Here is a 22,750-nt window from a genome sequence, read left to right as displayed (position 1 = left end):
TTGGTGGTAGAAGTCTGAGATATAAAACTGAGAAGATGACTGAAATAGACTTACTACTTAAATATCTACAAATTACCCCATTTTAAATATGAAAAAAAGGTGTCCCTGACTTAATACACAATTTCTTAGTTCTTTTTATCTGTTTCTGACTGCACTAAGATTAAAAAAAAATAGAAAGGTAAAAAGTGCCACATAATTTTATCTTTCCTTTCTCAACAGTTGGATTTGCTAAAAATCAAGCAGTCATTCAGAGCTCAGGAACCTATCTCTGCTTTCTGGATTCGGTAAGTTAATGCATTTTGTCCAACTTTATTTTGCAAATAAAATTTTTCTGTTTTTAATGCAGCTGTTGGTTTGCCTTAAAGATAAGCTGTTTAAAGGTGGTTGGGCTTTAAGAATGCAGGTTACTATTTATAGCTGTAAAGTTGTTTTTCAGCTTGTAGAAAGCCTACAGCCTTGCATCGTTCTTTGATCCTATAGGATTTCACAAGCTATTGTGAGCGGGGTTGGGCAATGTAGGTATTTAGGTGTTTCCAGGATCTTTCTTTCCCACATTCTTCAGAAAATTATATTGATGAGAAACTAAGAGCTAATCTACAGGCTTTTTGATGCAAAATAGGAGAAGTCTCTCCTTCCATCTTGAAATATTTTTCCTGTCCTTTGTTGGATATCCTCTGTGGAGGCATTCAGCTCACTAACCCACAGATAACTATCTGACTTCATTCAGCTTAATATTCAGTGAAGGGTTTCACAAATGTGCATAGCTGATCTGAAGAATGGTGCCATGTGGCTAGGATCAGGCAGGAAGAGCAGGACCTTTAAGGCTCACTGATCTTATGTAATTTCACCTGAAGATTGATTCTTTCCTCTGAATTGGAGCTGAACTATGGTTTTGTGTAGTACTAGGATGAACTGGCAGCTGAAAGTGTAGATTTTCAGGTAGGATTCAAATTAATGTTATGGTTGTCTGTGCTCCTTAGTGTTATGAGAGCAAGGTTATAAACTCTACAGCCTTATAACCACACAGCTTTTAATTTGGGTCACTTTTCAGTTTGGAAATTCCATTTGTTGTGTCAATGACATAGAAGGATTTTTTTGTTTGTTTCTTTCTTTGTTAAAATTTTGTAAATTCCTCAGTGTCCTGTTAGGAAGATGGTGTTAAGTGTTGGGGTATTTTTCCTGAACCAATGCAATGCAGAAATTTCTTGTCTTACCATTTAAGAAATTAAGTATTGCAGGTAACTTTCGTGGTCTTTATTCTAGCTTTTATTAAGCTATTACCATATTTAGCAACACAGCGTGCCTTTTAAAATGAGTTTATTTGAATTTATCCTAGTTCCCCTTTAAGAGTTTGTTGGTTTAGAGGTTTCATTTGTTTTACAGAGTGTATTTCACATAAGTCTCTGGATGTAAGTTTATGGAGGGTGAAGCTTTGAAATGCAGTATGTGATACATATGGGTATATGTGGGTATTTCAGAAAAAGCCCTTTGAACATCCACTGAATACAAAGAACTCATAACTCCATCTACAAATCAGCAGTGTTTGGAAAGGTCAGTTTCTCATATATTGAAAAAGAATTATTTCATCTCCAGTACTGAGTGTCAGTTTCTGTTTCATAAATTGTTTTGAGGAAGTATGAACACAAAATATGCTCTGTTTTTGATCACCTGACTCACCAGATTTTGACAGAGTGTAGGGACATCAAACATGATGCCATGACGTAACTGGAGTGATGCCAGCTTTGTGCAGCTGAATGAACTCAGGATCTCGTTCTTTTTGCTTCACATCAGATAGATACACACCAATGCCATATAATTTATATGAATGATTCCATGGATTTAACTCCTCCTATCTTGTGAGGCTGTTTACACATCTAAAATGGAAAAAAGGGAAATTACCTCTTAGGATTTGCAGAGTTCAAATATTGCAGGCTTGGATAGATACCATGTTGCGTGAGGCATCCTAGGGAGTACTCAGGATGAGTTATGTATGTACTTGTGTTGGGTGAAGTTAGCTGAGTCCTAGAGTTACCATGAGTGAAAAATGAACCCATTATTGTCTTGTCCCATGGAGCTTCATATTTTCTGCCTTAAATCTGTTTAGAGTAATTTACTGAAATAAATTCTGGGTTAGTCTTTCCTTGCAATTCAGACAGATCCAGGTGTTTGGAAATTGCTAGCTGTAACTAGAAAATATAATTCTTTAAATGAAATTAATATTTTTATAGAGAGCTCTTTGGAATTCTTAAATTGTAATTTATCTTATGGTGTTTATATACTGTGCCTCTTCATGCTGCTGTGTTGTTTCTATTTGCCAACTGGATAACAAAACATCAGGGAAACAAATTGCAGCTATTGAGGAATGTAACAGGTGAAGAAATTGGATTTCTTCAATATTATCATTAGCATACATTTATATTTAGTATAACTAAGACTTACTTGAAGTGGTTTGAGAATTTTATGACTTACAGTGTGGATAAGCTTGGAAGAAGCTACCAGGATTTTCTGTTCTACACATCTCTATTCCTGCTTTTGAGCCAGATGCTTCAAAACAGAAGGTGTTCTGAACTATCAGAAGCCTAATCTCAATACAAAAGGAATATTAAATAAGCAGTATTGCTTAAATGTTTTTTCTACTGTCTCCTCTCAGGACTGTGATTTTTTTTTTCCTGAAAACAGATAATAGGAAATGAGTGTGGAAACTGCTACAAGTCTAAAAATTGCTCAATATTTTGGCTATGGTTAGTAAATGTTTTGTGATAATAGCTGAGACAGATGTTGCCAGCTGTTTAACAATTCTGCTTCCACACTCCACCTACCTTCTTTATTTCAGTCAGCAGTCCAGTATCGAGCTCTCTAGGAAGGAATGTTGATATCATCCTTTTGGAATGTGCTGCAGTAATGCCAGGGAACGGACCTTCAGAAGTGAAGCCCTAACCCACATTTGATATAGGTGGAAGATGGAGAGAAATATGACTGGGTCAGTTGTTTCAGTATGTTTCATATAGGTGGAGAAACACATTGAGACTTCTGTATTTGTACCACATCAGAAATGATTTTAGGATTCTGTGAATGTGCAAACATATTTGGAAGCATCTTTGGGAGTACTGGCTCCAGAGAGACTGTTTTGCTTGCCTTTCCAGCTGGAGTCAAGCTGCTTGTGTTATGTCTCTCAACACAGATTTGTGAGGAAAACAAATTGGGAAGAAATGTGGAAAAAAAGGTTACAGAGCTCAGAACTGTCAGAATTTGATCAGCCTGTTCTAGTATGAAGTGGCAGCTGTTTGACTAATAGCTGTTATGGAGGGGTTTTGCTGTGGTGGTTGTTACAGATTTTGCCTCTAAGCTACTGAGGCATTTTTCCCACCAGGAAAACAAGTAGAAAAATCGAAGACATTTAACAAGCTATTCTTATTTAACATTTATCATCTTAGAAAAATCTTGGTCATACCAACAATAGAATGAACTAATTATGCAAACACATTTCACTGTTAGCTTTACTCTTCACATTGCCTGCAGTTGTGACCTTATCTGCCAGTTGCATTGTATTGTAACCTTAGTTTGTCACTTCTTTGGGGTGGTTCCCATCTTTATAATCATTTGCTCAGTTGTATCACAGTGGGACTTTTACACTAAAAATTCCTTTTTCTGCTTCAAACTGCTATTTTCATTGACATTCACTTGAACGTGTCTATGCTTGTATAAAACTGTGTTTCTTTAAAAAGGAACATGCTTTCATTTTGTCATAAACTCTGTGTAGTTTCCCATTATTTCAGGTTTAATCAAAGTGTTGTTGGAGGGCTCCTTCCTGTTAAGGAAGAAATATGAAATGTGTCCTTTTTTGACCTGCAGTATTTCAAGCCCAGTCAGAATCACTCGAGTGCTTGACACATTTCTTTTAGTCTTTTCAAAGGCTCTGTTGGCAATGTATCACTGTTTCTGACATTTCTAGCAAGTTCAAAGATGTGACTCTAAACTATGTTGCCACAGTGTCGCTGCTTATACTTGAAAATGACAAAAGGAAACAGTTAAGTTTTATTCACCAGAAGTGAGAGTGGACCACCACAACTGGCATTCCCATGTTTGAATTGGCAGCTGCTGACCTGTGCCTTTCTGTTGTGAGATTTGTTTGTATGATTTAAATTTGGAATGTTAATTCTTAATTGGTGTGAAATTGCATGCTTTTCTTGAGTTTCAAGTTCAAAAACACTTCATTGAAAGGGTATTCATAAAAGTTTGGAAGAAGTTGGTTGGACCTTAGCTAGCCAGACTTGGTAGATGTTTCAGGGACTTAAGCCTTCAAGATAACTTTTAATTTGCTGAACAAATACATCAAGGTGGGAGCTGCTGCAGCAGCAAAAATTTCCTGGTCAATTGATAGTGATGTTGTATTAAAAGATTCCATAAAAAGACTGTAATTAATTTTTATTGATGGAAGGTACTAATCATTCAGACACACAAGAACATCATGTCTGTCTTCCCATGCAGACCATTTTGTTGCTGCGCTCAAGAAATGGAAGGTGATTAGTAAAGCCAGCTTCTTAAACTCTGAAGTGTTTTCTTTTTTGCCTTTCCTTCTCAATTTAATTGAGAAGCAGAAACAGAAAAGTATTGTTTTTCCCTATGATCTTGTGTGTACTGACAGATCTTGTCCTGCTCAGGTGAATTCTGTGTGGCCTTTAGAGTGCAGGATTCTAAAGGGTTTAGTAGTGCAGGGTTTCTTTAAAACCCCATCTTCTGGAAAATCACCTCCCATCAGGCTATTTGCTTTGGCAGTGCTGTTGACAGGCCAGTTTTTGGAGGTCCCAGGCCTTTTACTTCAAGGAGCTGAACTGAACAATAGCAAGGAAAGATTTTTTTTTTTTTCCACTCTTGTCTGAGCAGGTGCAGGACAAATGAATGACCATTTGATGGACTGAAAGACTTCAGAGAAGCCATATTGTTTCTCAGTGAGTCAAATATTCCACCTGGTGTTGCTACAGGTTGTATTTGGAAATGCATGTGATTCTGAGTCTGTAATGTGAGCTCGAGAAAGCACTTCTGTACTGAGCTGCAATTAGTGTGAACTTGCCCTTGGTTTTAAAAAGTAGATGTGTTTTGTACATTGAGTTATGTGGTTTGTTTGACTTTTTGAAATGCAAAATCCCCCACTTTTAAGGGAAAATCATGAAGTTATCACTGTGGAACTCAGTGTGGTGCAGACAGGATGGCTGAAGAGGCCAGTAAATGCTTGTCATTTGAATTTACCCAAACTGATTTAAAAACATCCTGAAGCAACAGCTTTGAGTAATATTCTTAAGCTCAGTCTATTGATTGGGTTTTCCTTTTCTTCAGCTAAACATATGAGTAAAGTAAAACAAAATAATTAGCTCAGTATAAATTGTCTGTGTTCTTATAACGAATGGTGCCTCTGCTTGGAAGGAAAGCAACCCAGCTGATAGCTGTGTAACTAGCTTTTCAGATTTGGCAGCATCTGTCCGTGGTGTGGAAGCTGAGAGGAGCAAGGCAGCTTTCTGCAGAAGGGCCACATTCGATAGGGGCAGCAGCCGGCAGAGCGCGGGTCGGACTGAAAGGTGATGGAGATCACGGCCCCCCACTGGCAGAAACACATCTGGGCTTGTTTAGAAATCCTTGCTGGCTTTTCATGGGAAATAAAGTCCTTTTCATTCTCCCATCTTTGAGCAAATTGTTTTCCTACTCAGAATGGACGCTGGAGAACAGGAAGCATGTTTGTAATCAGCAAAATTCCTATAAATTCTAGGTTATTTTGACTGACTGAAATAGGTTTCTGTTTATGCTGCTTTGTTTCTTGCTGTTTACCTGTTTGCTTGTATATAGATATTCAGATGACATTAAATCCAGCTATTACCTGAGATTTTTCTTGATTTTTTTTCACTGTTTGGTGAGTTGTGTCACATGAAAATAGATTTACCTACAGATTCTTTTTTATTAGCTATCCCATTGCAGGTACATGTTTACTGCAGGAATACATTGATCAAGCATTTATGTAAAATCTGGTGGATTTTGTCTGTTCTTCCAGTGCAAGAAATTCTCTTCATCCTGTCTGCCCTATGTCTACTAGGATACAACCATTAAAGAGTTCTGTGTTAACAGGGAAAATTGAATTTCAGTGCAAACTTCTGTTAAACTTCTGGGGTTTTAAATCCAATATTCAGTGTAATCACTGCTAGCCTTGTTATCTTCCCTGCTTGCACCTAGTAGACAAAAAAGAAGTAAATATACTCCCCCTTTTGATAGAGCAGCTACATTTAGAGATGTACTTGTGTGTGTATGTCTGACAAGACATGACTGAAAAATAATTTGGAAAATGCTTGTGTAATTAGTGAGATTTTGTTCTCAGGCTTAGATCCAAAAAAATGACCAAACACTGTTGACTGTAAAAAGCAAAATCTGCAACAGCATTGCTGAATTCAATATCCAAGTACAACAGTTTTGGTAGAAAATTTGTGATGATACAATGTTCAGCTGGATAAAATATGTTGGCATCTTAGTTGTCCAATACCATAGTTGCTTAAACTCCATCAACTCTTACAGTACAGTGAGTGGTTAGGTGTCTCACTTCATCAGTGGCCTCTGCAGATGAATTTTTTGTTTTAAGTCCTCTTATTTTGTGACACAATCTTTTGTGGTTTAATCATTAGAATTTGACTGAGTTTTAAATACTGGTCTAGATTACAACCACATTACTTAAGATTATTTCTGTGTGTATATATTCTGGTTTCCACTTTATGGTTCCCTGCCCAGTCATCAATAGTAAAGAATCTGTAATGTGTCAAAGTTGAATTCAGCAGTTAACTTTCTTCCAGAATTGCCCAACCTGAGTCTAAAAAGCTGAATGACTGAAGTGACTCAGTTTTGTCTGGGTTATGACTTGTATTTTGTGCTGTTCTTCCTCATTGCCTAATTGCTTTATTATTTTGTTTAGAATAATCTCTTAAACTACTTCTTTCTTTCTTCTTTTTTTTCTCTTTCCATGAACCTGGAAAGTATGGCAGGACTATACAGCAGTGCATCAAATGTGTTAAAACTAGTCATAAAGAGAAAAAGACAGAATTGTGTAACAACAGCAAAGTATTTGGAAGGATAAGAGTTTGTGGAGTTTTCCAGCATTAGAGAACAAAGATGTATTAATAAAAAAAAGGCATTTTGAAGATTTTATGGTTATAGTGCCCCTGCTTTAGCTGGATTTTACGGAATACTGATGATCTTGATGATAGCCTAAGACCCCAATCTGTAGCCTTGTTAGTTTTGCCAATAGCATCAAAATGACACAGTGTTTTGTTAGGGGGAACTAGACCCTTCCTGTCAAGCTGTCAGCTTAGAAAAACATCACATTGACCTGTTCGATGAGTGGAATATTTGAATTTGGTTTGAATGCTTTCCATACTCATTTAACCTTTTTAAAATCAAGTCGATTATTTGTCATTTTGGCAAATGTATGAGCTCTGTGAAATTTATTTCTGTTATGCAGGATCATAAACAGTGGAATCTTTGAGCACAAGAGCATATATTGTATTAGTAACATTGTTCTAAGGTTTTTGATGGATTTATTCAACTTTTTTTTTTATTTAGCAAGATGATGTCGAAGAATCCTAAGAAATTTGGAAAGAAATGAACAAAGCTCAGTTAAAATAGATATCTTTGTTTCTATTAAAACTAGGGTTTAATTTAAAAAAAATCAGCTCTGCATTTGGCATAAAGAAACACAATTATGATTCTTCATATGGGAAATAGGGTAAATATTTTATGGAAACATTTTCTTGATAGAGTGCCTGAATTCTGGCGCCTCACTGATAAAGTGAATTAGATGGCAAATAACATCGTTGTAGTTTTGAAGTAACTGGTATACAGGGGTTGAACTATCAGGGTTTTATTTACAACTCTTATTCTTATTACTAAATATATCCTAAATACAGAATACAAAAAACTGCTTTTGACAATTCCTTCCTTCATAAACTTGCCTGTGATAAGGGTCACTTTTATTGGTTTTATCTTTAACCTTGAATTATATTAAGTAGTTGAATCTACTTCTAAAAGTTTTTTTCATCCTTGTGTTTTTTTGATAAAACCATAATGTCACCTTTTTATCAAGGTCATTCAGCCCTCCGAACTCTGGATATTTTGTTGCCATTGATTTGACTGAAAGTTTTAATGTAAAAGTTTTTGGAAATTAATTTTTTTGCTTTAGTAGGAATCTCCTTAGAATGATTTTAATTAGAGGAACTAGTTAAAAGAATGGATGTAGAACAGGAATTCAGGGTTCCTTTGAACTGCATTTGCCTGATAAGACAGGGCCATTTGGAAATACTCTGAATAGAAGGAGGCTATGTTAGATTTAAACAGCAGCTAAGACTGAACTGATCCTTGGATAGGGAAGAAGTGTGGCACAAAATGGAAAACGAGACAGGCAGAAACCACAGGAGACTAAACTTAGGGAAGAAAGTTTGTGCTACAGTTGGGCATTTTAGCAGACTATAAAACCATATCCTAGAAAGGATATAATTTTGAACAGGAAATAACATAATTTTGAAAAGACCATCTGTCTGTTCAAGGGAAGACAGAAAGGTGGCTAACTCTTTACACGGCAGCCAGTCTTTTTGTTTGTAAAGAAAATTGAGCTTTGTGCTACAGGTGAAAGAAATATTAACATCAAATTTAAAACTAGGTGGTATTTTAAAGCCAGTATGAGTATGGGGTTTGTTTTGTGTTTTCGTTGGGGGTTTTATTGCTGTTCCTCAGAATTTTATCATGTCCCAAATACTACTTTGGTGCTCATGAAATATGACATGATAGATCTAGACACTGGAGGATTTTCCTTATCAATGAAACAAGGTACAGCCAGACTGCAAAGAGCATTTCCTCACATTGCTGGAATGTCTCAAATCTCCTGCTTTTAATCAAGGTTAGTTCCTTGTCCACACCTACTGCCAGTACAGCTGTTAGAGTTATTATATAGAGTTGGTGAATTTCTCTAGAATATGAAATGTGTGGGTGTCTGGAAGATCTATGTTGAGATCACAGCAAAATTGTCGCATAGTAGTTTTGATTGAATCCAGTTTGAACAGGATTGAGTTTAATCTACTGGAAGTGTGAAGTCTCTTAATGTTTGTTCCATTTGTATTTCTGACTGCAAGCCAGTAAAATGATGTTAATTTAGCAGCATATTCTAATGTGTGTCTGAGTACTGTACCCTTTTTCTCTTCAATAACAGTATGCCATTTATTCCAGGATGATGTGATGATGCCACAGCGGATTAGGCTGCAGCATGAAGCTGCCATTCAACGCCCAAACAGTGTGAGTACTTTTTTCTTGTATTTGTGTGTTTTTCTTTTACAGAGGGCCGGATACATCTTTAAAAGGATATGAAAATTTCACAGTAGGGCTGGTGGAGGCAAAGCAATAACCAGTGTATTCTTTTCCTTTATTTTTAATCCTTGCACTGAATAGTAGCTTTGATTGAACTTCTTCCGGTTCTTAGTTTCTCTCTTCAGTAATCCAAATGTCATTATGACAGTAATACTGTTTTTCAAATCAGTGTACAGGTTTTGCTAATGTATGTCATGTAAAGGAGAATGCTGGTTTTGTGTAGCGTGAGAAGCTGCAGAGGACTGGCTACAGCTATAGTTTATCTGTTCATATTATTTAAGGTACTGTGAACCGTGAAGGACGTGTGGGTTGGTAGCACTGATAAACTGGCCTGCAGTTACACTGGTGTTTCTCCCTATGTCAGCCTACAAAAAAGAATGAAGAATGACATTCTTTATTCTTGTGAAATGAACTCTCAAAAACATTCTGTGAGATACCTGTGTTATGATCTGCATGATTTTGATTTTTAAATAAATTTGTGTGATTAGAGCAAATGTTCTTTAGAGGGTGTTTGTGTATATTCTGCTTACCTGAAGATAATAAATATAAATAATTTGTCCTGGCAATTACTTTTTTTGTCAATGTTAGTGACATAGATACTCTTATATAAACTTGAAAAGTGAGTTTGCATTCTTACAAGCAACGTTCAGCAAAAAAAGTCTTATTGCAACTTCTCTGACATTTGTGAGATTTATTTCAGTGTGCAAGAAGCTCCTGGAAAGGAAAAGTCAATTGACTTGATCTGTCAAGTAGGTATTTCCTGCAGGTCTCAGAACGAAAGAGACAGTTTTAGGATTGTCACTCTCTGGGAATGAAACACCTTTTGAACTTTTCTTCTGAAACAGGCTTGCTTCAAAGCAGAGATGATTGTGGTTGTTTCACCTGAGGACTGTCTGCCAACAAGCTGAAGATGGTCTGCTAACAAGCTGGGGACTGTCTGCTGCTTAGTGGTGGGATGTGTACCTGCTCATCACACCACCTGTATTTTGGTCTCATGAAATCTGATAATCCTTACAGTGTAATTTATCAAATGATAGTTTTTGTAGCCCCTGAGCAGCAGTTAACCTAATTTGCATGATGAACATAATGAAATGATGCATTGAAGGTTGTTTTTGTTCTGATGTCAATCAGTTAATGTGACTCTGTAGTAAAATGCAAAAAAAACCCAACCAACCAAAAAAAACCAAAACCAACCAACCAAACAAACAAAAAAAACCCAAAAAAACCCTGGAAAGGCAAGTTGATCCAGTGAGCCTTCTTATGAAAACTAGTGCTGAGAGCTAATATATCTCTCACTTGTATGACTTCTTTATTTGGATATTAAGACTTTAAAAAAAAAAAAAAAGAGTAATTTCAACTAAATAGTTTGTAGTCTTCTAGAAAACACTTAAACTGCTTTTTTATAGTCTGTTCTACTTTAGTGCCTAACAGTTTGAAGTATTTAAGTGAAAATCAAATAACTAATACTGAGTGCCCGAGCAGACTGAGAGGTATGTCTTCATGATATAGTTTAAGCAAAATACAAACTTGTGATCCTGTTTTTGTGTGGTACTTGAGACAGGTTGATGTTGACTGGATACCAGACGCTCACCAAGCTACTTTATCAACTCCCCTTCTCAGAAGAGTGGGACAGGGGGAGAAGGAAGTAAGCTGGAAAACGCTGGTGGGTGAAGTTAAAGGCAGTTTAATAAAAGCAAAAGTTAAGGGTGGGCATGGAAGCAAAGGAAAACAAAAGATTCATTCTCTACTTCCCACCAGCAGGCAATGTCCAGACACTTCCTGGGAAGTAGGGCTTCAGTACACCTACTCATTGCTCTGGAAGACCAACATTGTAATAATGAATGCCTCCGCCTCCGCCCTTTCCTTTCTCTTAGCTTCTGTTGCTGAGCATGATGTCATTCTGTAGCAATATCCGTTTGGTCAGCTGTGGTCAGCTCTCCTGCTGTGTCCCTTCCCAAGATCTTGTCCACCCCCATCTGCTGGCACAGGGATACTGGTGAGAAATCCCCCCTCAGCAGTAGCCAAAACACAGCACCTTTCTAGCCACCAATACCCAGCGCAGCACTGTGAGGGCTCTCTAGGGAAAATTAACTCCATCCCAGACAGACCTAATACACTACTGCTGCCCTCACAGCTTTTTTTGGCAGTGACCTTGGTTTTCTTGTTTTTTCTTTAGACTTCTGCTGCTTTTTATTTTCTGTTAGTTCTTGTCTTTTAGGTGTAAGGATTTTCCTTCATTGTTCTTGAACCCTATGAAGGCAAAAAGGCATCTGTGTTTGAATGGAATGGAATGTGTGTTTACATTATACAAGTATAGAAAATGTTTGTAATGCCTATGTGGAGTACACTTTCTAGGTTAATGTTGTATTACACAGAATTCCAATTCAAAGGCCTGAAAGAAGAAAGGGGGACATATCCATCTGTTCAGTTTAATCCCCAGCTCCCCAGTAGTTCTGACACATACTGGAGTTACTTAAAGAGCAAACAAGTTGACCTTCTGCCCACAAATCTACTAACCAATGTCAGGGTGGACTTCTGTTCTTAAAAGAATGGTCTCTACTGTCCTCAGAATAATTATGCCATTGAATTTTCTGGCCTTGGAAGATGGTTGGGGATGTTTGAATAAAGTTCTGTTCTGTGTTTGAAGTTCTGACCCTAGCTTCAGTCATTATGACAAGCCAGAGTAGGTGGAGGGAGAGTTGGGGGAAAAAACAAACAAACCAACCCCCCCCCAAAACAAAACCAAAAAAAACCCAGAAGCATGAGAAATGCCAGTGAGGCAGTGAGCTTTTTGGTTTGTTCCTGGAATTCTAATTTGCAGACTTGGACTTTCCATTGTTTTGCAACTTCTTCTGACCTGGATTTTTGACTTTATGTAGTCTCAGTGTACCATCAGAAATTTAATTCCTAATCCTGGCCTTGCTGCTTCTTACTGAGAGCCAGATTTAAAGGCTGGTATTCCCAGTGGGCAATAGTACTGGAGGCTTCACTCTGCTGTCATCACTACTATAGATTTTCAGATAAAAGAGGTTTCCAAAACACTCCACCAAGAGAACTCTTCTTCCAGATCCTAGTGAATCCCTGAGGTTCTTCCTCTTTCATGTTACTCTTAAATGTTGCTCTTCTCTGACTTCAGCCCTGGCCACTAAACACCAGAACCAAAGACAGTAGATGCTTTTGTAATGACTCCCCAACTAGTTGTTCTTCAAAGAAACGCATGTGTCTTATCTCTGAAAAAGCAGGAGGCTTGCCCACAGGTTCAGGTACCGGAATGTGGCTGGGATAGCTTCCTGGAGCTTTACTAGTCTCATTTCCTGTGTTGTAGACTACTTAATCATGCTTTAAAGAGCAAGAGCAAATGAATTTCTACTCTGTTGAGCTGTTCTTCTCTGGAAGACTTAAAAAAAAAAAATCTCATAGGATGCAGTTGTTCTCTTATTGGTAACATTTAGAGTGGAGAGTTTTGGATCTCGAAAGACAAATTGCTAATACATTGTGTTTTTATTAAATGCAGCTCTCTAGGCCCACTGCCATCTTGTTCTCTGGTGAATATTTTACATTATCTGCAAGTCCTGTTGACAACAGTTCTATAAATAGGACACTCAAAAGACACACGTTTTAAAGACTTTGCTTATTTATATTACAAGTTCTTCGGCTCTGCTAGCTCTATATGAAAACCTGCTTTGAGTAGTTTGAAAGTTTAGGGACATTGTACTGTCTGCTGCTAGTGGAATAGCTACCAACCTTTTGGCAATGATTGTCCAGTGCACATGTGTGCTTATGTTATGCTGCATACAAGCCAGCAATGCTTCCAATTGCTTGTGCTCTAATCAGATAAGGAATGCTTTTGTTACTAGAGAATGAACAACTGTTACTAAAATGTCTCGCTCTGCTTTTTGTTTACCCTGCAAGCAGCATCTATCCCACTTATCCCAGGGTAAGGCAAGAGTTGCTTATTTACCAACCACAAATCATGGATGCTTTGCTGGCAGCTCATGAGTAGGAAGAGTCAAGATCACATTCCCCTTAATTCTGAAAAAAAATCAGGCCTCCGTATCTTATTTTACTTATATTTGTGTTCTTCTGGAGGAGTTCCAACGTTGCGTACATACTAGTATTCTGTTGAACAAGACTTCTGGGTTTGGATTAGCCCAGGAAATTGTTTTCCAGACTACACACACACAATGCAGTCTTTCATGCTTTTGTCCCACATTTATCCTGTTACTTTATTTGAGCAGAGCGGTACCCTTTAGGAACTCCTAAAGCCTTTTGTTTCAGTGAGAGAGGAGGTTGTTAGCAGTATCTGCTCCCAGGTTGTCTTGCTGGGTGCTCGCATCAGAACTCTAATTCTCTCACCTGTAATTTCTATGGGCTTGCTGAGGTGAAATTGCTGGATGTGGTGTGAGTAGGCTCTTGGAGATCTCTATCAGCATTAAAGAGCTTCTCTGGATTGTGCCCACACTTTGGCACACTTTGCCAAGCCACTGTGCTGTTATGGAAGTTTTCAAGAATAGAGCAGTATTTGGAATAGTATTTCAGTTTTTCTTTTTCTTAAGGATTCCAGATACTGGAAGGAGAAAAGAAGGGTGCTAAAATGAAATATACTATTCGTATTCAAAACCCACTGACTTTCTCATCTGTCTTAGAACCATATTGAATATTTGTGGACCTGATATTGTCTGCTGGGCATGGTGTTACTTTATTCTTTCTCTCACCAACTGTTTAATTTGAGTATATGTGTGCCCCCACAATATGACTGTTCACATGTAGCTTCACATTTTTATATCTCTCTCTTTCTGTAGAACTGCATAGAAAATAGCTAAGATCTTCCTCACTGTCTCCCACAAGTTCCCAATAGCTGGAATCAACATGTGGGCAGTGGAAATAAAGAACATTTTTTCCTTTTGTTTTCACTGGCTGGATAAGAGGTGAATCTGTACCAGTGTCAGAAGGAACACCTTTCCTTTTGTTGTAAAATTACTACCCTCTCTCTGAAGCATGTAGGATACTTATGCATGTGAGAGAACATTGAGTGTAACCATTTACATTTCTTCAATGAGGAATATTCACTGGTTTGCATCTCTAAAGCAAATTTTTGGCATTTCTGTAGCTTGGATTTAGATCAAGAGCTGCAGTGCCTAAGGCCATTTAAACCTATTGCCTTATCTGAACTTATCTTATTGGTGTTAACCAACTGCCTAAATTCTGCATATCTTTGAAGGTTATTGTGAGTCTAGGATTGTTGATTGGATTGAATGAACTTGGAAGAAGGCATGGCACTACTGGTTGACAGACCTGTTCATCTGCCCCAGGGAAGCTGTAAACAAATATGGCACAATCAGCAAATGAATAGGAGAAAGGAACAGTTGAAGGAGATAGCTGAGCTTGAGCCTTTCTTTAAGGTACAACTCTAGGCCAAAAGAATTCCTTGTCTCTCCCCTACCGGCAAGGGAGCTTGCTTAGAAATGAAGTTGGTGTTTTGTTGGTTTTGGATGTTGTTGTGTTTGCTTCTATTTATTTATTTATGTTAGATCTGGACACATTTCTTGATTTTGGAAGTTGTAATCCAGTAGACAATTTTTGTGTATTATCGCTGTACCCTGGGCCATTCTACTTGCCTGGACTGTTAAACGTTTATGTTGCATGCTAGAAAGACCGATTTATTTCCCCCTTCATCTTTACCTTTGTGCTTACTGGGCACTATTTTGAGTAATTTCACTTTCTCTTTTTTTTTTTTTTTTTGTGGCTAAAATATCAGTTCTTTGAGCTTCCACCTTAGCTATTTAAATCAGTATCTGAAATTGCATGTAAAGATCTCAGCAGCAACAGAAAGAATACACAATGAGTAGGTCCTCTCTTGCAGGTCTAACTGAAACAAAATTTCAGTGGTTTATGAAGCAGGTACTCATGTAGAATGGAACTTTTAAGATCAGCATGCCAAGCGTTTTTGTGGCTGTCATGATAATGAGATCTGATTCTTTTTCAAAACACCTAAAGATTGACAAAGCCATTTTTACATTGGCAAGAGGCAGGGTTTTATATGAGTTAATCCATGAGAGCACCTCTGCAGGAACGGTTTAACAGCTGTTGAGCTTTGTTTCGTTCCGAGTGCAAAAAGATTCATAGACCTTCTTATATCGTCTGTCAGTAACTTCCATATTTTAGATCTAGCTCTCCTCCTTGGCAGGAGGAAGGTTATTCTAGGTAGCCTGGACCAGTTTCCATATGCTGTCTTGCATATCAGAGCAGCTCTTTATGTCAGAGTGTGCACTGATTGTTTTGTATACAGAAAGAGCACTGTGTGTAAATATTGTGTTCTAAGTGATTTGTTTTGCCCAGTAGTTAAGACATTGTTTACACCACTAGTAGAAAAAACATCCAGACAACTGTTTCCATCTATCAGGTGTGTAACTGAACATGTAGAAACGCTTGTGATAGAATTCCAGTGCAGCATCACTCACTGGTACACTGGATCATGCAACAGAACCTTTCAGTGCAGCATTTACTGAGCAGCTGTGCCATAATATATCACATTAATGTGGGGTTTTTATTCCTGCTTATCATCACAAGTCTGGAATAAAGACAGAAGATTGTTTTATCAGTCTTGTGCCAGGCCAGGCTGTTTCATGATGAAAGAGAGCACGAAATAGTGAATAAAAATTGGAAGAAAAAAAGGGAGGCTACTTTGTACATTGGCAGTCAACAGTAGCAGTTTGAGAATATTGGCAATCCTCAGTGCATAGTGATTTTTGCATTCCACATTCCAATGGAGTTAGGTCACCTCTGAAAGATCTTAAAGCTTTTTGTCTGCTCTGTCTTCTTATTAGTCTAATATTAGTGTAGTCCTGAAAATAACAGATTACCCTTCAGACTACATGCTGTGCTTCCTCTTGTGTGCTTTCTCTTGGGAGTCAAAATTGTTATTATATAGTCTGGTCATTACATTGCACTTGGACTTACTCTATCTAATGAACAAAGCATCCTTGTTTGTATGGCTAGAGCCAGCAAAACCAAGATAGTGCATGTTTCCTTCACCTATGTCTTGTTCCTAAAATAGTCTTTTATTACATAGTACTACTTGGAATTCAGCATCTCTAAAACTTGTATGGATTGTCACGTGACTGTTCCTGGTACTTTTTTTTTTCCCCCTTTAACTGGAAACCATACAAAGGAACAGTTTATTAGATGTTTTGCTGTTCTAGTGGAGTTAAAAGTCTGTAGGACGTTCATCAAGAGGTGACCTGAGGTCTAAATGTGTTCATGAACTATTCAGCATATTTGGATCACAGTATGATGCTGCATAGTGAAAAAAATATATGTGCTATATTAGGAGTACATCTTCACAGTGGAGGGTTAGCAGGCAGAAGCTTGCTCCATCTGAAAACTCTGTAGCTGTGATTAGAGCAGTGCTGAACCCTAGCTAGTATTTCCAGCCTTACAACAGCAAGTAGCAGGGCTTGGATCTGCTCTCACAGCAGTTTCACAACTTCTGGTCAGCTTGGAAGATGGGCAGACTGGAGTTATATCTGCCTATAAAACACTCTCAGGAGCATTAGATCAGATCTTGTTTAATTCAAGTAGTGTGATGCAATGGACAAGAACTTCATTTTGGAGTGAGAAAATGCAAATTTGCCTCCAGAGTGGCTTTGCTATTCTTCATCTGCTGTTTCAAGGAAGTAGTCAACAACATTGTTTTGTAGTCTGAGCCTTTATTCTTGAGGGATTTTATTACATTTTCTCTACTTAAATTAGACAGTGTTTTAGTCTGGAATGGGAAAGTAGGTAAGTAGTATCTTGTTTGTAATTTTGCAGGTGTGAAAAGGTAATAAGCACATGGAAGTTTTACTAGGCTATCATTAAATGTAAGTACATAATGTTGAAATATTACCTATCTGTTCAGTGTGATAGGTAAGTCCCTTCATTTCAATTCTGTCCTTCCTGTGTGCCACAAGTTAATGGCTGTTGGTCATCTCTCCATCTATGTCTTCTATTGAGCTCCAGGTCTTACCAATCACTCTTGTAGTGTTTTGTCTCTAGTTGTTGCATATAGCTTATAGATTTTTATTTGATAAATGCTTTTATTTTGTGTAATAATCTTTGTTTCTCCCTGGTTAATTCGCATCAGCTTTCCTTCTGTCTCCCTTACTCAGCATGTCTGAGACAGATCAATGTGTCTTGCCAGGCACATCCTAGCAGGCAGTGCCTGAACAGTTTAGCTTTAATATAAGCAATAAGTCATGTAACAGCTATTGAAGAGAAAGTAATTGGATACTGGCAAGTATAGATGAATAGTTCAAATTTGCTTGCTTACCCCTGTCAGTAGGAATTTGCTCCACTAATGGACCAATTAGATCTAAGGATGCTCTAGTCCATCTTTGGTATGGACAGAGGAAAAGGAGATTACATTCCTAAGGTGATCACCTACAATTGTTGGTTGTCCAAAGTCACTTTACTTTTCAATGTAGGAGAAAAATATGTCCAAAGACATATTTTCCTGAACTGCTCTGGTCATTAGAACTTGAATACTTTATACTTAGTCTCCATACACTATGAAGGAATGGTGACTCTTCCACATTTTTCTCCAGCCCATGGAAAATGTAACTGTAAGTAAAGGCTATTCAGTATAGATATTTAAAAACAAACAAATTATACTTGCAACTTTGGGAAGTTGTCATAAAAGGCTTTCAAAAGTTATTTATAGTATTTCAATAATCTTCTTTTGGTATGGAGGGTAGAAACCAAAGCAGCAGTTGGGTTAAGGTTTTGTTCTGAAGTAGTGACAGGGAAGTATATTTAAGATGAGAAAATATGATTCCTTTTCTTTTTCTGCATTGAAGAATATGAAAACTCTGTCTGACAATGTGAGAGTATTATTCTTACAGTAGTTTTACTTAGTTGGGCCTTTCCATGTACAGCATCCACATATGCTGGAATTCAGCTGTGTCTTTGCTTTTTATTAGGCAGCTTCCTTAAAGATTCTCTTTAATTTGGTATTTCTGAAAAACCACAGTGCATTTTCAAAGTCACAATGTCAGTCTAAGTCTGTTCTACATTTAATCAAATATTCCAAATGGGAAACATCCCAACTTACACACCACTTTGTAATTAAACTTGTGTTTAATACAGCCTCCACATGCCAATAACTCCATCAAATGATTGTGATTACTAGAGTTTGATATTCATAAATGCCTGACTTCAGTGCAGGCTTTCAGCATATTTCATTTCTTAAAATATGTCTGCAGTATAAAATGTTTGAAAATCAAGATCCTTTCCTCTTTGTGTTGGTATTTTGCTGTGGTGATAACTATTATGAATCCAGTCATACTCGCAGAGCTACAGACGCAAGAGAAATTGGTTTTAAAAGAGAAATTGTGTAAGCATATTGCTTTTTTTACTATTTTGAAGCTTTATGCAAAGGTCTGGTTTTGTAAGCATCTTGAGAGGATCCAAAGAGTTTACTTAATTTGCATCAAACTCAGACTGCATGTGTACTAGCCTTAATATAGAGATTGAGCCCTTAGATCTTCTTTATTCCAGGATGGCAGATTTTCACTGAAGGCTTCTGGGGCCTGATGATTTTTCCTACCTCACCCAGTTATGAAAATGTTGGGTCTTACTCACCTTCAAAAAGGACTTCTGAAACTCATTTCACTTGCTGCAATATCTACAGATTTGCTGTAGTATCTCTTCAGTGACACTTACTTGAAGTTTCTCTGGAGGTGTCATGTTCATATTCATGATTTTGTATGCATGACAACATCAGTTTTAGATGCACGTGGTGTGATGCTCCGCTCTGCTCATTCTGATTACACCACCCTGACTTGTTGTTTGTCATATAAATTCACTAAAGAAAATTCAGACTTCCTTGGGTTTTAATTACTCTTTTTTTTTCTTTTTTATGTCCTAAAAAATAAACATACAACATCCTATTGTGGACTTTGAACTTGAATCAGTTCCAAATAGAGCGTTTAACAGGTGTTCTTAAAAATGGGTTACTACAAGATAAGAACATCTGTGGAAATGGATATTCATCTGACCTAAAGGAGTCCCTGGGGAGTCAGCACTGTCAACATATTTTATAATTTTAAAAACATGTTTTAAATACACTAGGGTGTGTTTTGTATCTTTACACCTAATGCAAATTACCTCACAGGTGTCATGTGTTTTGAAGAAACTGTTTCCTCCCTTGGAAATGGAGGGAAGAGGAAATATGTTTTCAGGCTCCTGTCAAGTTTTCATCTGAATGTAGGGATCTGTTTTCAGCGTCACATCAAGTGAGGGGGAATGTGTGGAAATTACTACAATACAAATAATAAAAGTAGGGTTGGAGACAGTATGGGTGCCATCTACTTTTCCTCTGTATTTGAAGATATAGGAATGATTAACCAAAGCTGTTCTTAAATGTTCAAGATAAGGTAAATGTCTCCTATTAGCTTCTTTAGTTTAGGAAATTTCCCTCTGTGGGTATTCATAAAAAGGCTCTTTGGAGAAAAAGGTGTTGTGCACCAGAGGTAATCCCCTCATGTATTGTTTGCTATTCCAATAGTCTTTCTTCTCATAGAACATGATTTAGGATCAGATGTCATGATACTTCTAATTAAAGCTTCTCTAAGTAGTTGGTTACATTATCTTCTAGAAGGTTTATTTAATTCAGTCGTATTTCTAACATGAAACTCAGCACTGCACACTCTCAGTGTGTAGAAAATTTTGTACTTTATATGACCTTTGAAAGCTGCATTTCATTTAATACCATAAGTTGAGGAAAGCAGTTTATTTTGGAAAGGAAAGTTGTGGATTTTTTCTTGCTAAAAATGCATATTTTTCCAATACCTGCCTCAATATCATTATTTATCAGTAAATTAAAAATCATATAAAACAGAGTTCCTCAAAAGAAGACATCTTTTGTGAAGAACTCATATGTATATACATCCAGCACCTACTACCTTACAGAGGTAGTACAGAGAGCTTTTGCCTCTCTTGATTAATTTCCTTTATAAAACTAGGAAAAAAATGGATAAAATTGAAGACTAATTAATTTTTTGATCCTTATTTCCTCTTTGGAACAACAGGAGGATTCTGACACATGAGCTGTCTCATGAATAAGAAAAACTCTTTTTGCTAGAGGAAGTAGTAGTGATTTAAAAATAAATAAATAAAAAAATGCCACATCTGCAGAAAGTGTTTTGTTTTTAATTACTGTCAACTCATTTAATCTTTGCTTCCTCTCACCCACTTCCTTTTCCATGTACAACGGAAAGCACAGAAACATAAACCAATGAAAATAAGATCCATCTCTACCTGAATATTACATTTTAAAACAAACTCTAGCTAAAAGTTGAACCAAATCTTGGCATGTAGGCAGATGACTCATGTTCCTGCTTGGTATAGAATGCTGATTTCTTAAATATCAGGTATATAACTGAAATACTCTTGTATTTTAGTGGAACAGTTTTGTCACCCACAGAACAGTGACTGTATGTGCTCATGGTACAGTTTTGTAACATATGTAATCCTGCCTGCTTCCTCTGAACGTGATTATATCTGTGAACATTGTATCGATCAACAAGTTGTTTCTTACACATAGAATTGTAGAATCATAGATTGGTTTGGGTTGGAAGGGATCTTCAGAGGTTATCTAGTCCAACCCCCCTGCAGTCAGCAGGGACATCTTCCATTATATCAGGTTGCCCAAGGGCCTGTCAAGCCTCACCTTGAATATCTCCCAGGATGGGGACTCAGCTACTTCCCTGAGCAACCTGCTCCAGTGTTCCACCACCCTCATGATAAAGAATTTCCTCCTATCATCCAACCTAAATCATCACGGCTAATCTGGTGTACTGTGACCAGTTTCATGAGGGACCTCATTATTCTAGTTTTATATTGTTATTTTTACCGTTTTAATTGCATTATAGTGTAGTGTCTTTATAGTGCTCAAACTCCTGAAAATGTTCTAAATATAGCAGCATGAAGTAATGTTCATGACTTTGATTCTGGTAATCTTATTTAGATAAGGTTAACTCCACTCCTAATCATGTGAAATGTTAGAGTTCTTAGAGAAGAGGTCCAGGTGCCTAAACATAGACATATAATACTATTTTGGCACTTTAGGCTGAGGTCTTCTAGACAGGATGGGCAGATACTGGAGGCCTGGTCCTTAAGTGAAGTAGAGGCCAGGCAGGACCACAGGACCATAAGCTAGATGATTATATTAGACCACAGGGGAGCTGGAGGAAGCTGTTTGTACTCTAAATAATTCTAGTTTGGATTAGGTGGGGGACTGGTTACATGAACCATGCTTTACTGAAGCTGCCTCAGACGCTCAGGTCAAATTACTCTTATGCTGATGATGTTTATCTTGCATCTAATAAGTCAGAAATCCCAGTCATAAGTCAGAGTCCCGTTGGCAGGGGAGTGGCACAGCTAAAGAGCAGAACGGTGTGGATTTTTTTTGGTTGAGAATTGAGAAATAAATTGGATTGCACAGCAAGAATGTTAAGATTTGTCTGTAAAGCATCTTTTACGATGATGCTAAAAGCCATCTTGAGGGCTGTTGGTTCTGAAAATGCAAAGAAAGCAGGAAGTCTGTGCTGTGCAAAACATTTCACTGTTCTGTTAGGGGAGAGGGAAGTGTGAACATTTCACTTCTTACAAAATGTTAACTTTGTTATGCTTTTGTAGTTAGTTATTTTCCTGCTGTGTCGCAAGATCATAACGTCACTGTTCTTGGTAACAAGCATTTGTGTGTTAAGTGTACTTTGCTGTAATATGATTATAACTAAAGAATGCTGTTTTACAATACCACCTTCTGCAGGATGGAGATCCCTGCTTTTATGTGCTATGCTGAAGGGTTTGGTACCTGCATGGAAATACCAACTCTGGCTTTTTTGTTCCCTTGCTTTTAAAGAAAGGAATTGTCAGGTGGTTGTGGGTTTGGTTTTTTGGTTTTTTTTTTTTTTGTCTGAGGAGGAGGAGGAATGAACACAACAATTCAATTTGCCAGTGAAATAATAAATTGTAGGAATAAACAGAAAGCCTTCTGGAAAGAAATGCTTTAGTTGTGTCTATAGATAGCACGTTTAGGTACCGTTTCAATTCCAAAGGCTCAAAGTATTTTAAGAGCTATAAACAGTAAGTGTAGAATCACTGTTAGAAGCCAACATTCAGCAAAATAAATTGGAGAGTGCAGTGGAATTATCTATGATTATATGGAAAGAGGAGGATATTTCAGCTAGGCATCCAAGTCAAACTCTAGAAATTACAAACAGTGATGTATGATAAAGAAAAGAGCTGTCAGGATCCTATTTAATAGCAGTTATTCTGTCTGCCTTCACCTCTTCTTGAGTGTTTGTACAGATAATTGATC

The 22,750-nt window shown here is 37.4% G+C and overlaps 1 protein-coding gene across 1 annotated transcript in view; it reads left to right on the top strand.

Annotated features, from left to right (window-relative positions):
* The window catches only part of B3GNTL1 (UDP-GlcNAc:betaGal beta-1,3-N-acetylglucosaminyltransferase like 1), a 109,735-nt gene that overhangs the window by 5,593 nt on the left and 81,392 nt on the right, over positions 1-22,750 (top strand). The window contains exons 4-5 of the mRNA XM_054394060.1: positions 220-284; positions 9,250-9,315. Of these exons, the coding sequence (XP_054250035.1) occupies positions 220-284; positions 9,250-9,315 (131 nt within the window). The remainder of the gene's footprint in view (positions 1-219; positions 285-9,249; positions 9,316-22,750) is intronic.

The sequence above is a fragment of the Indicator indicator genome, chromosome 29 (assembly GCF_027791375.1).
Source record: "Indicator indicator isolate 239-I01 chromosome 29, UM_Iind_1.1, whole genome shotgun sequence".
In the NCBI taxonomy this organism is placed as follows: Eukaryota; Metazoa; Chordata; class Aves; order Piciformes; family Indicatoridae; genus Indicator; species Indicator indicator.
The sequence above is the reverse complement of the archived record's forward strand: the minus strand, read 5'-3'. Positions and strand labels throughout refer to the sequence as shown.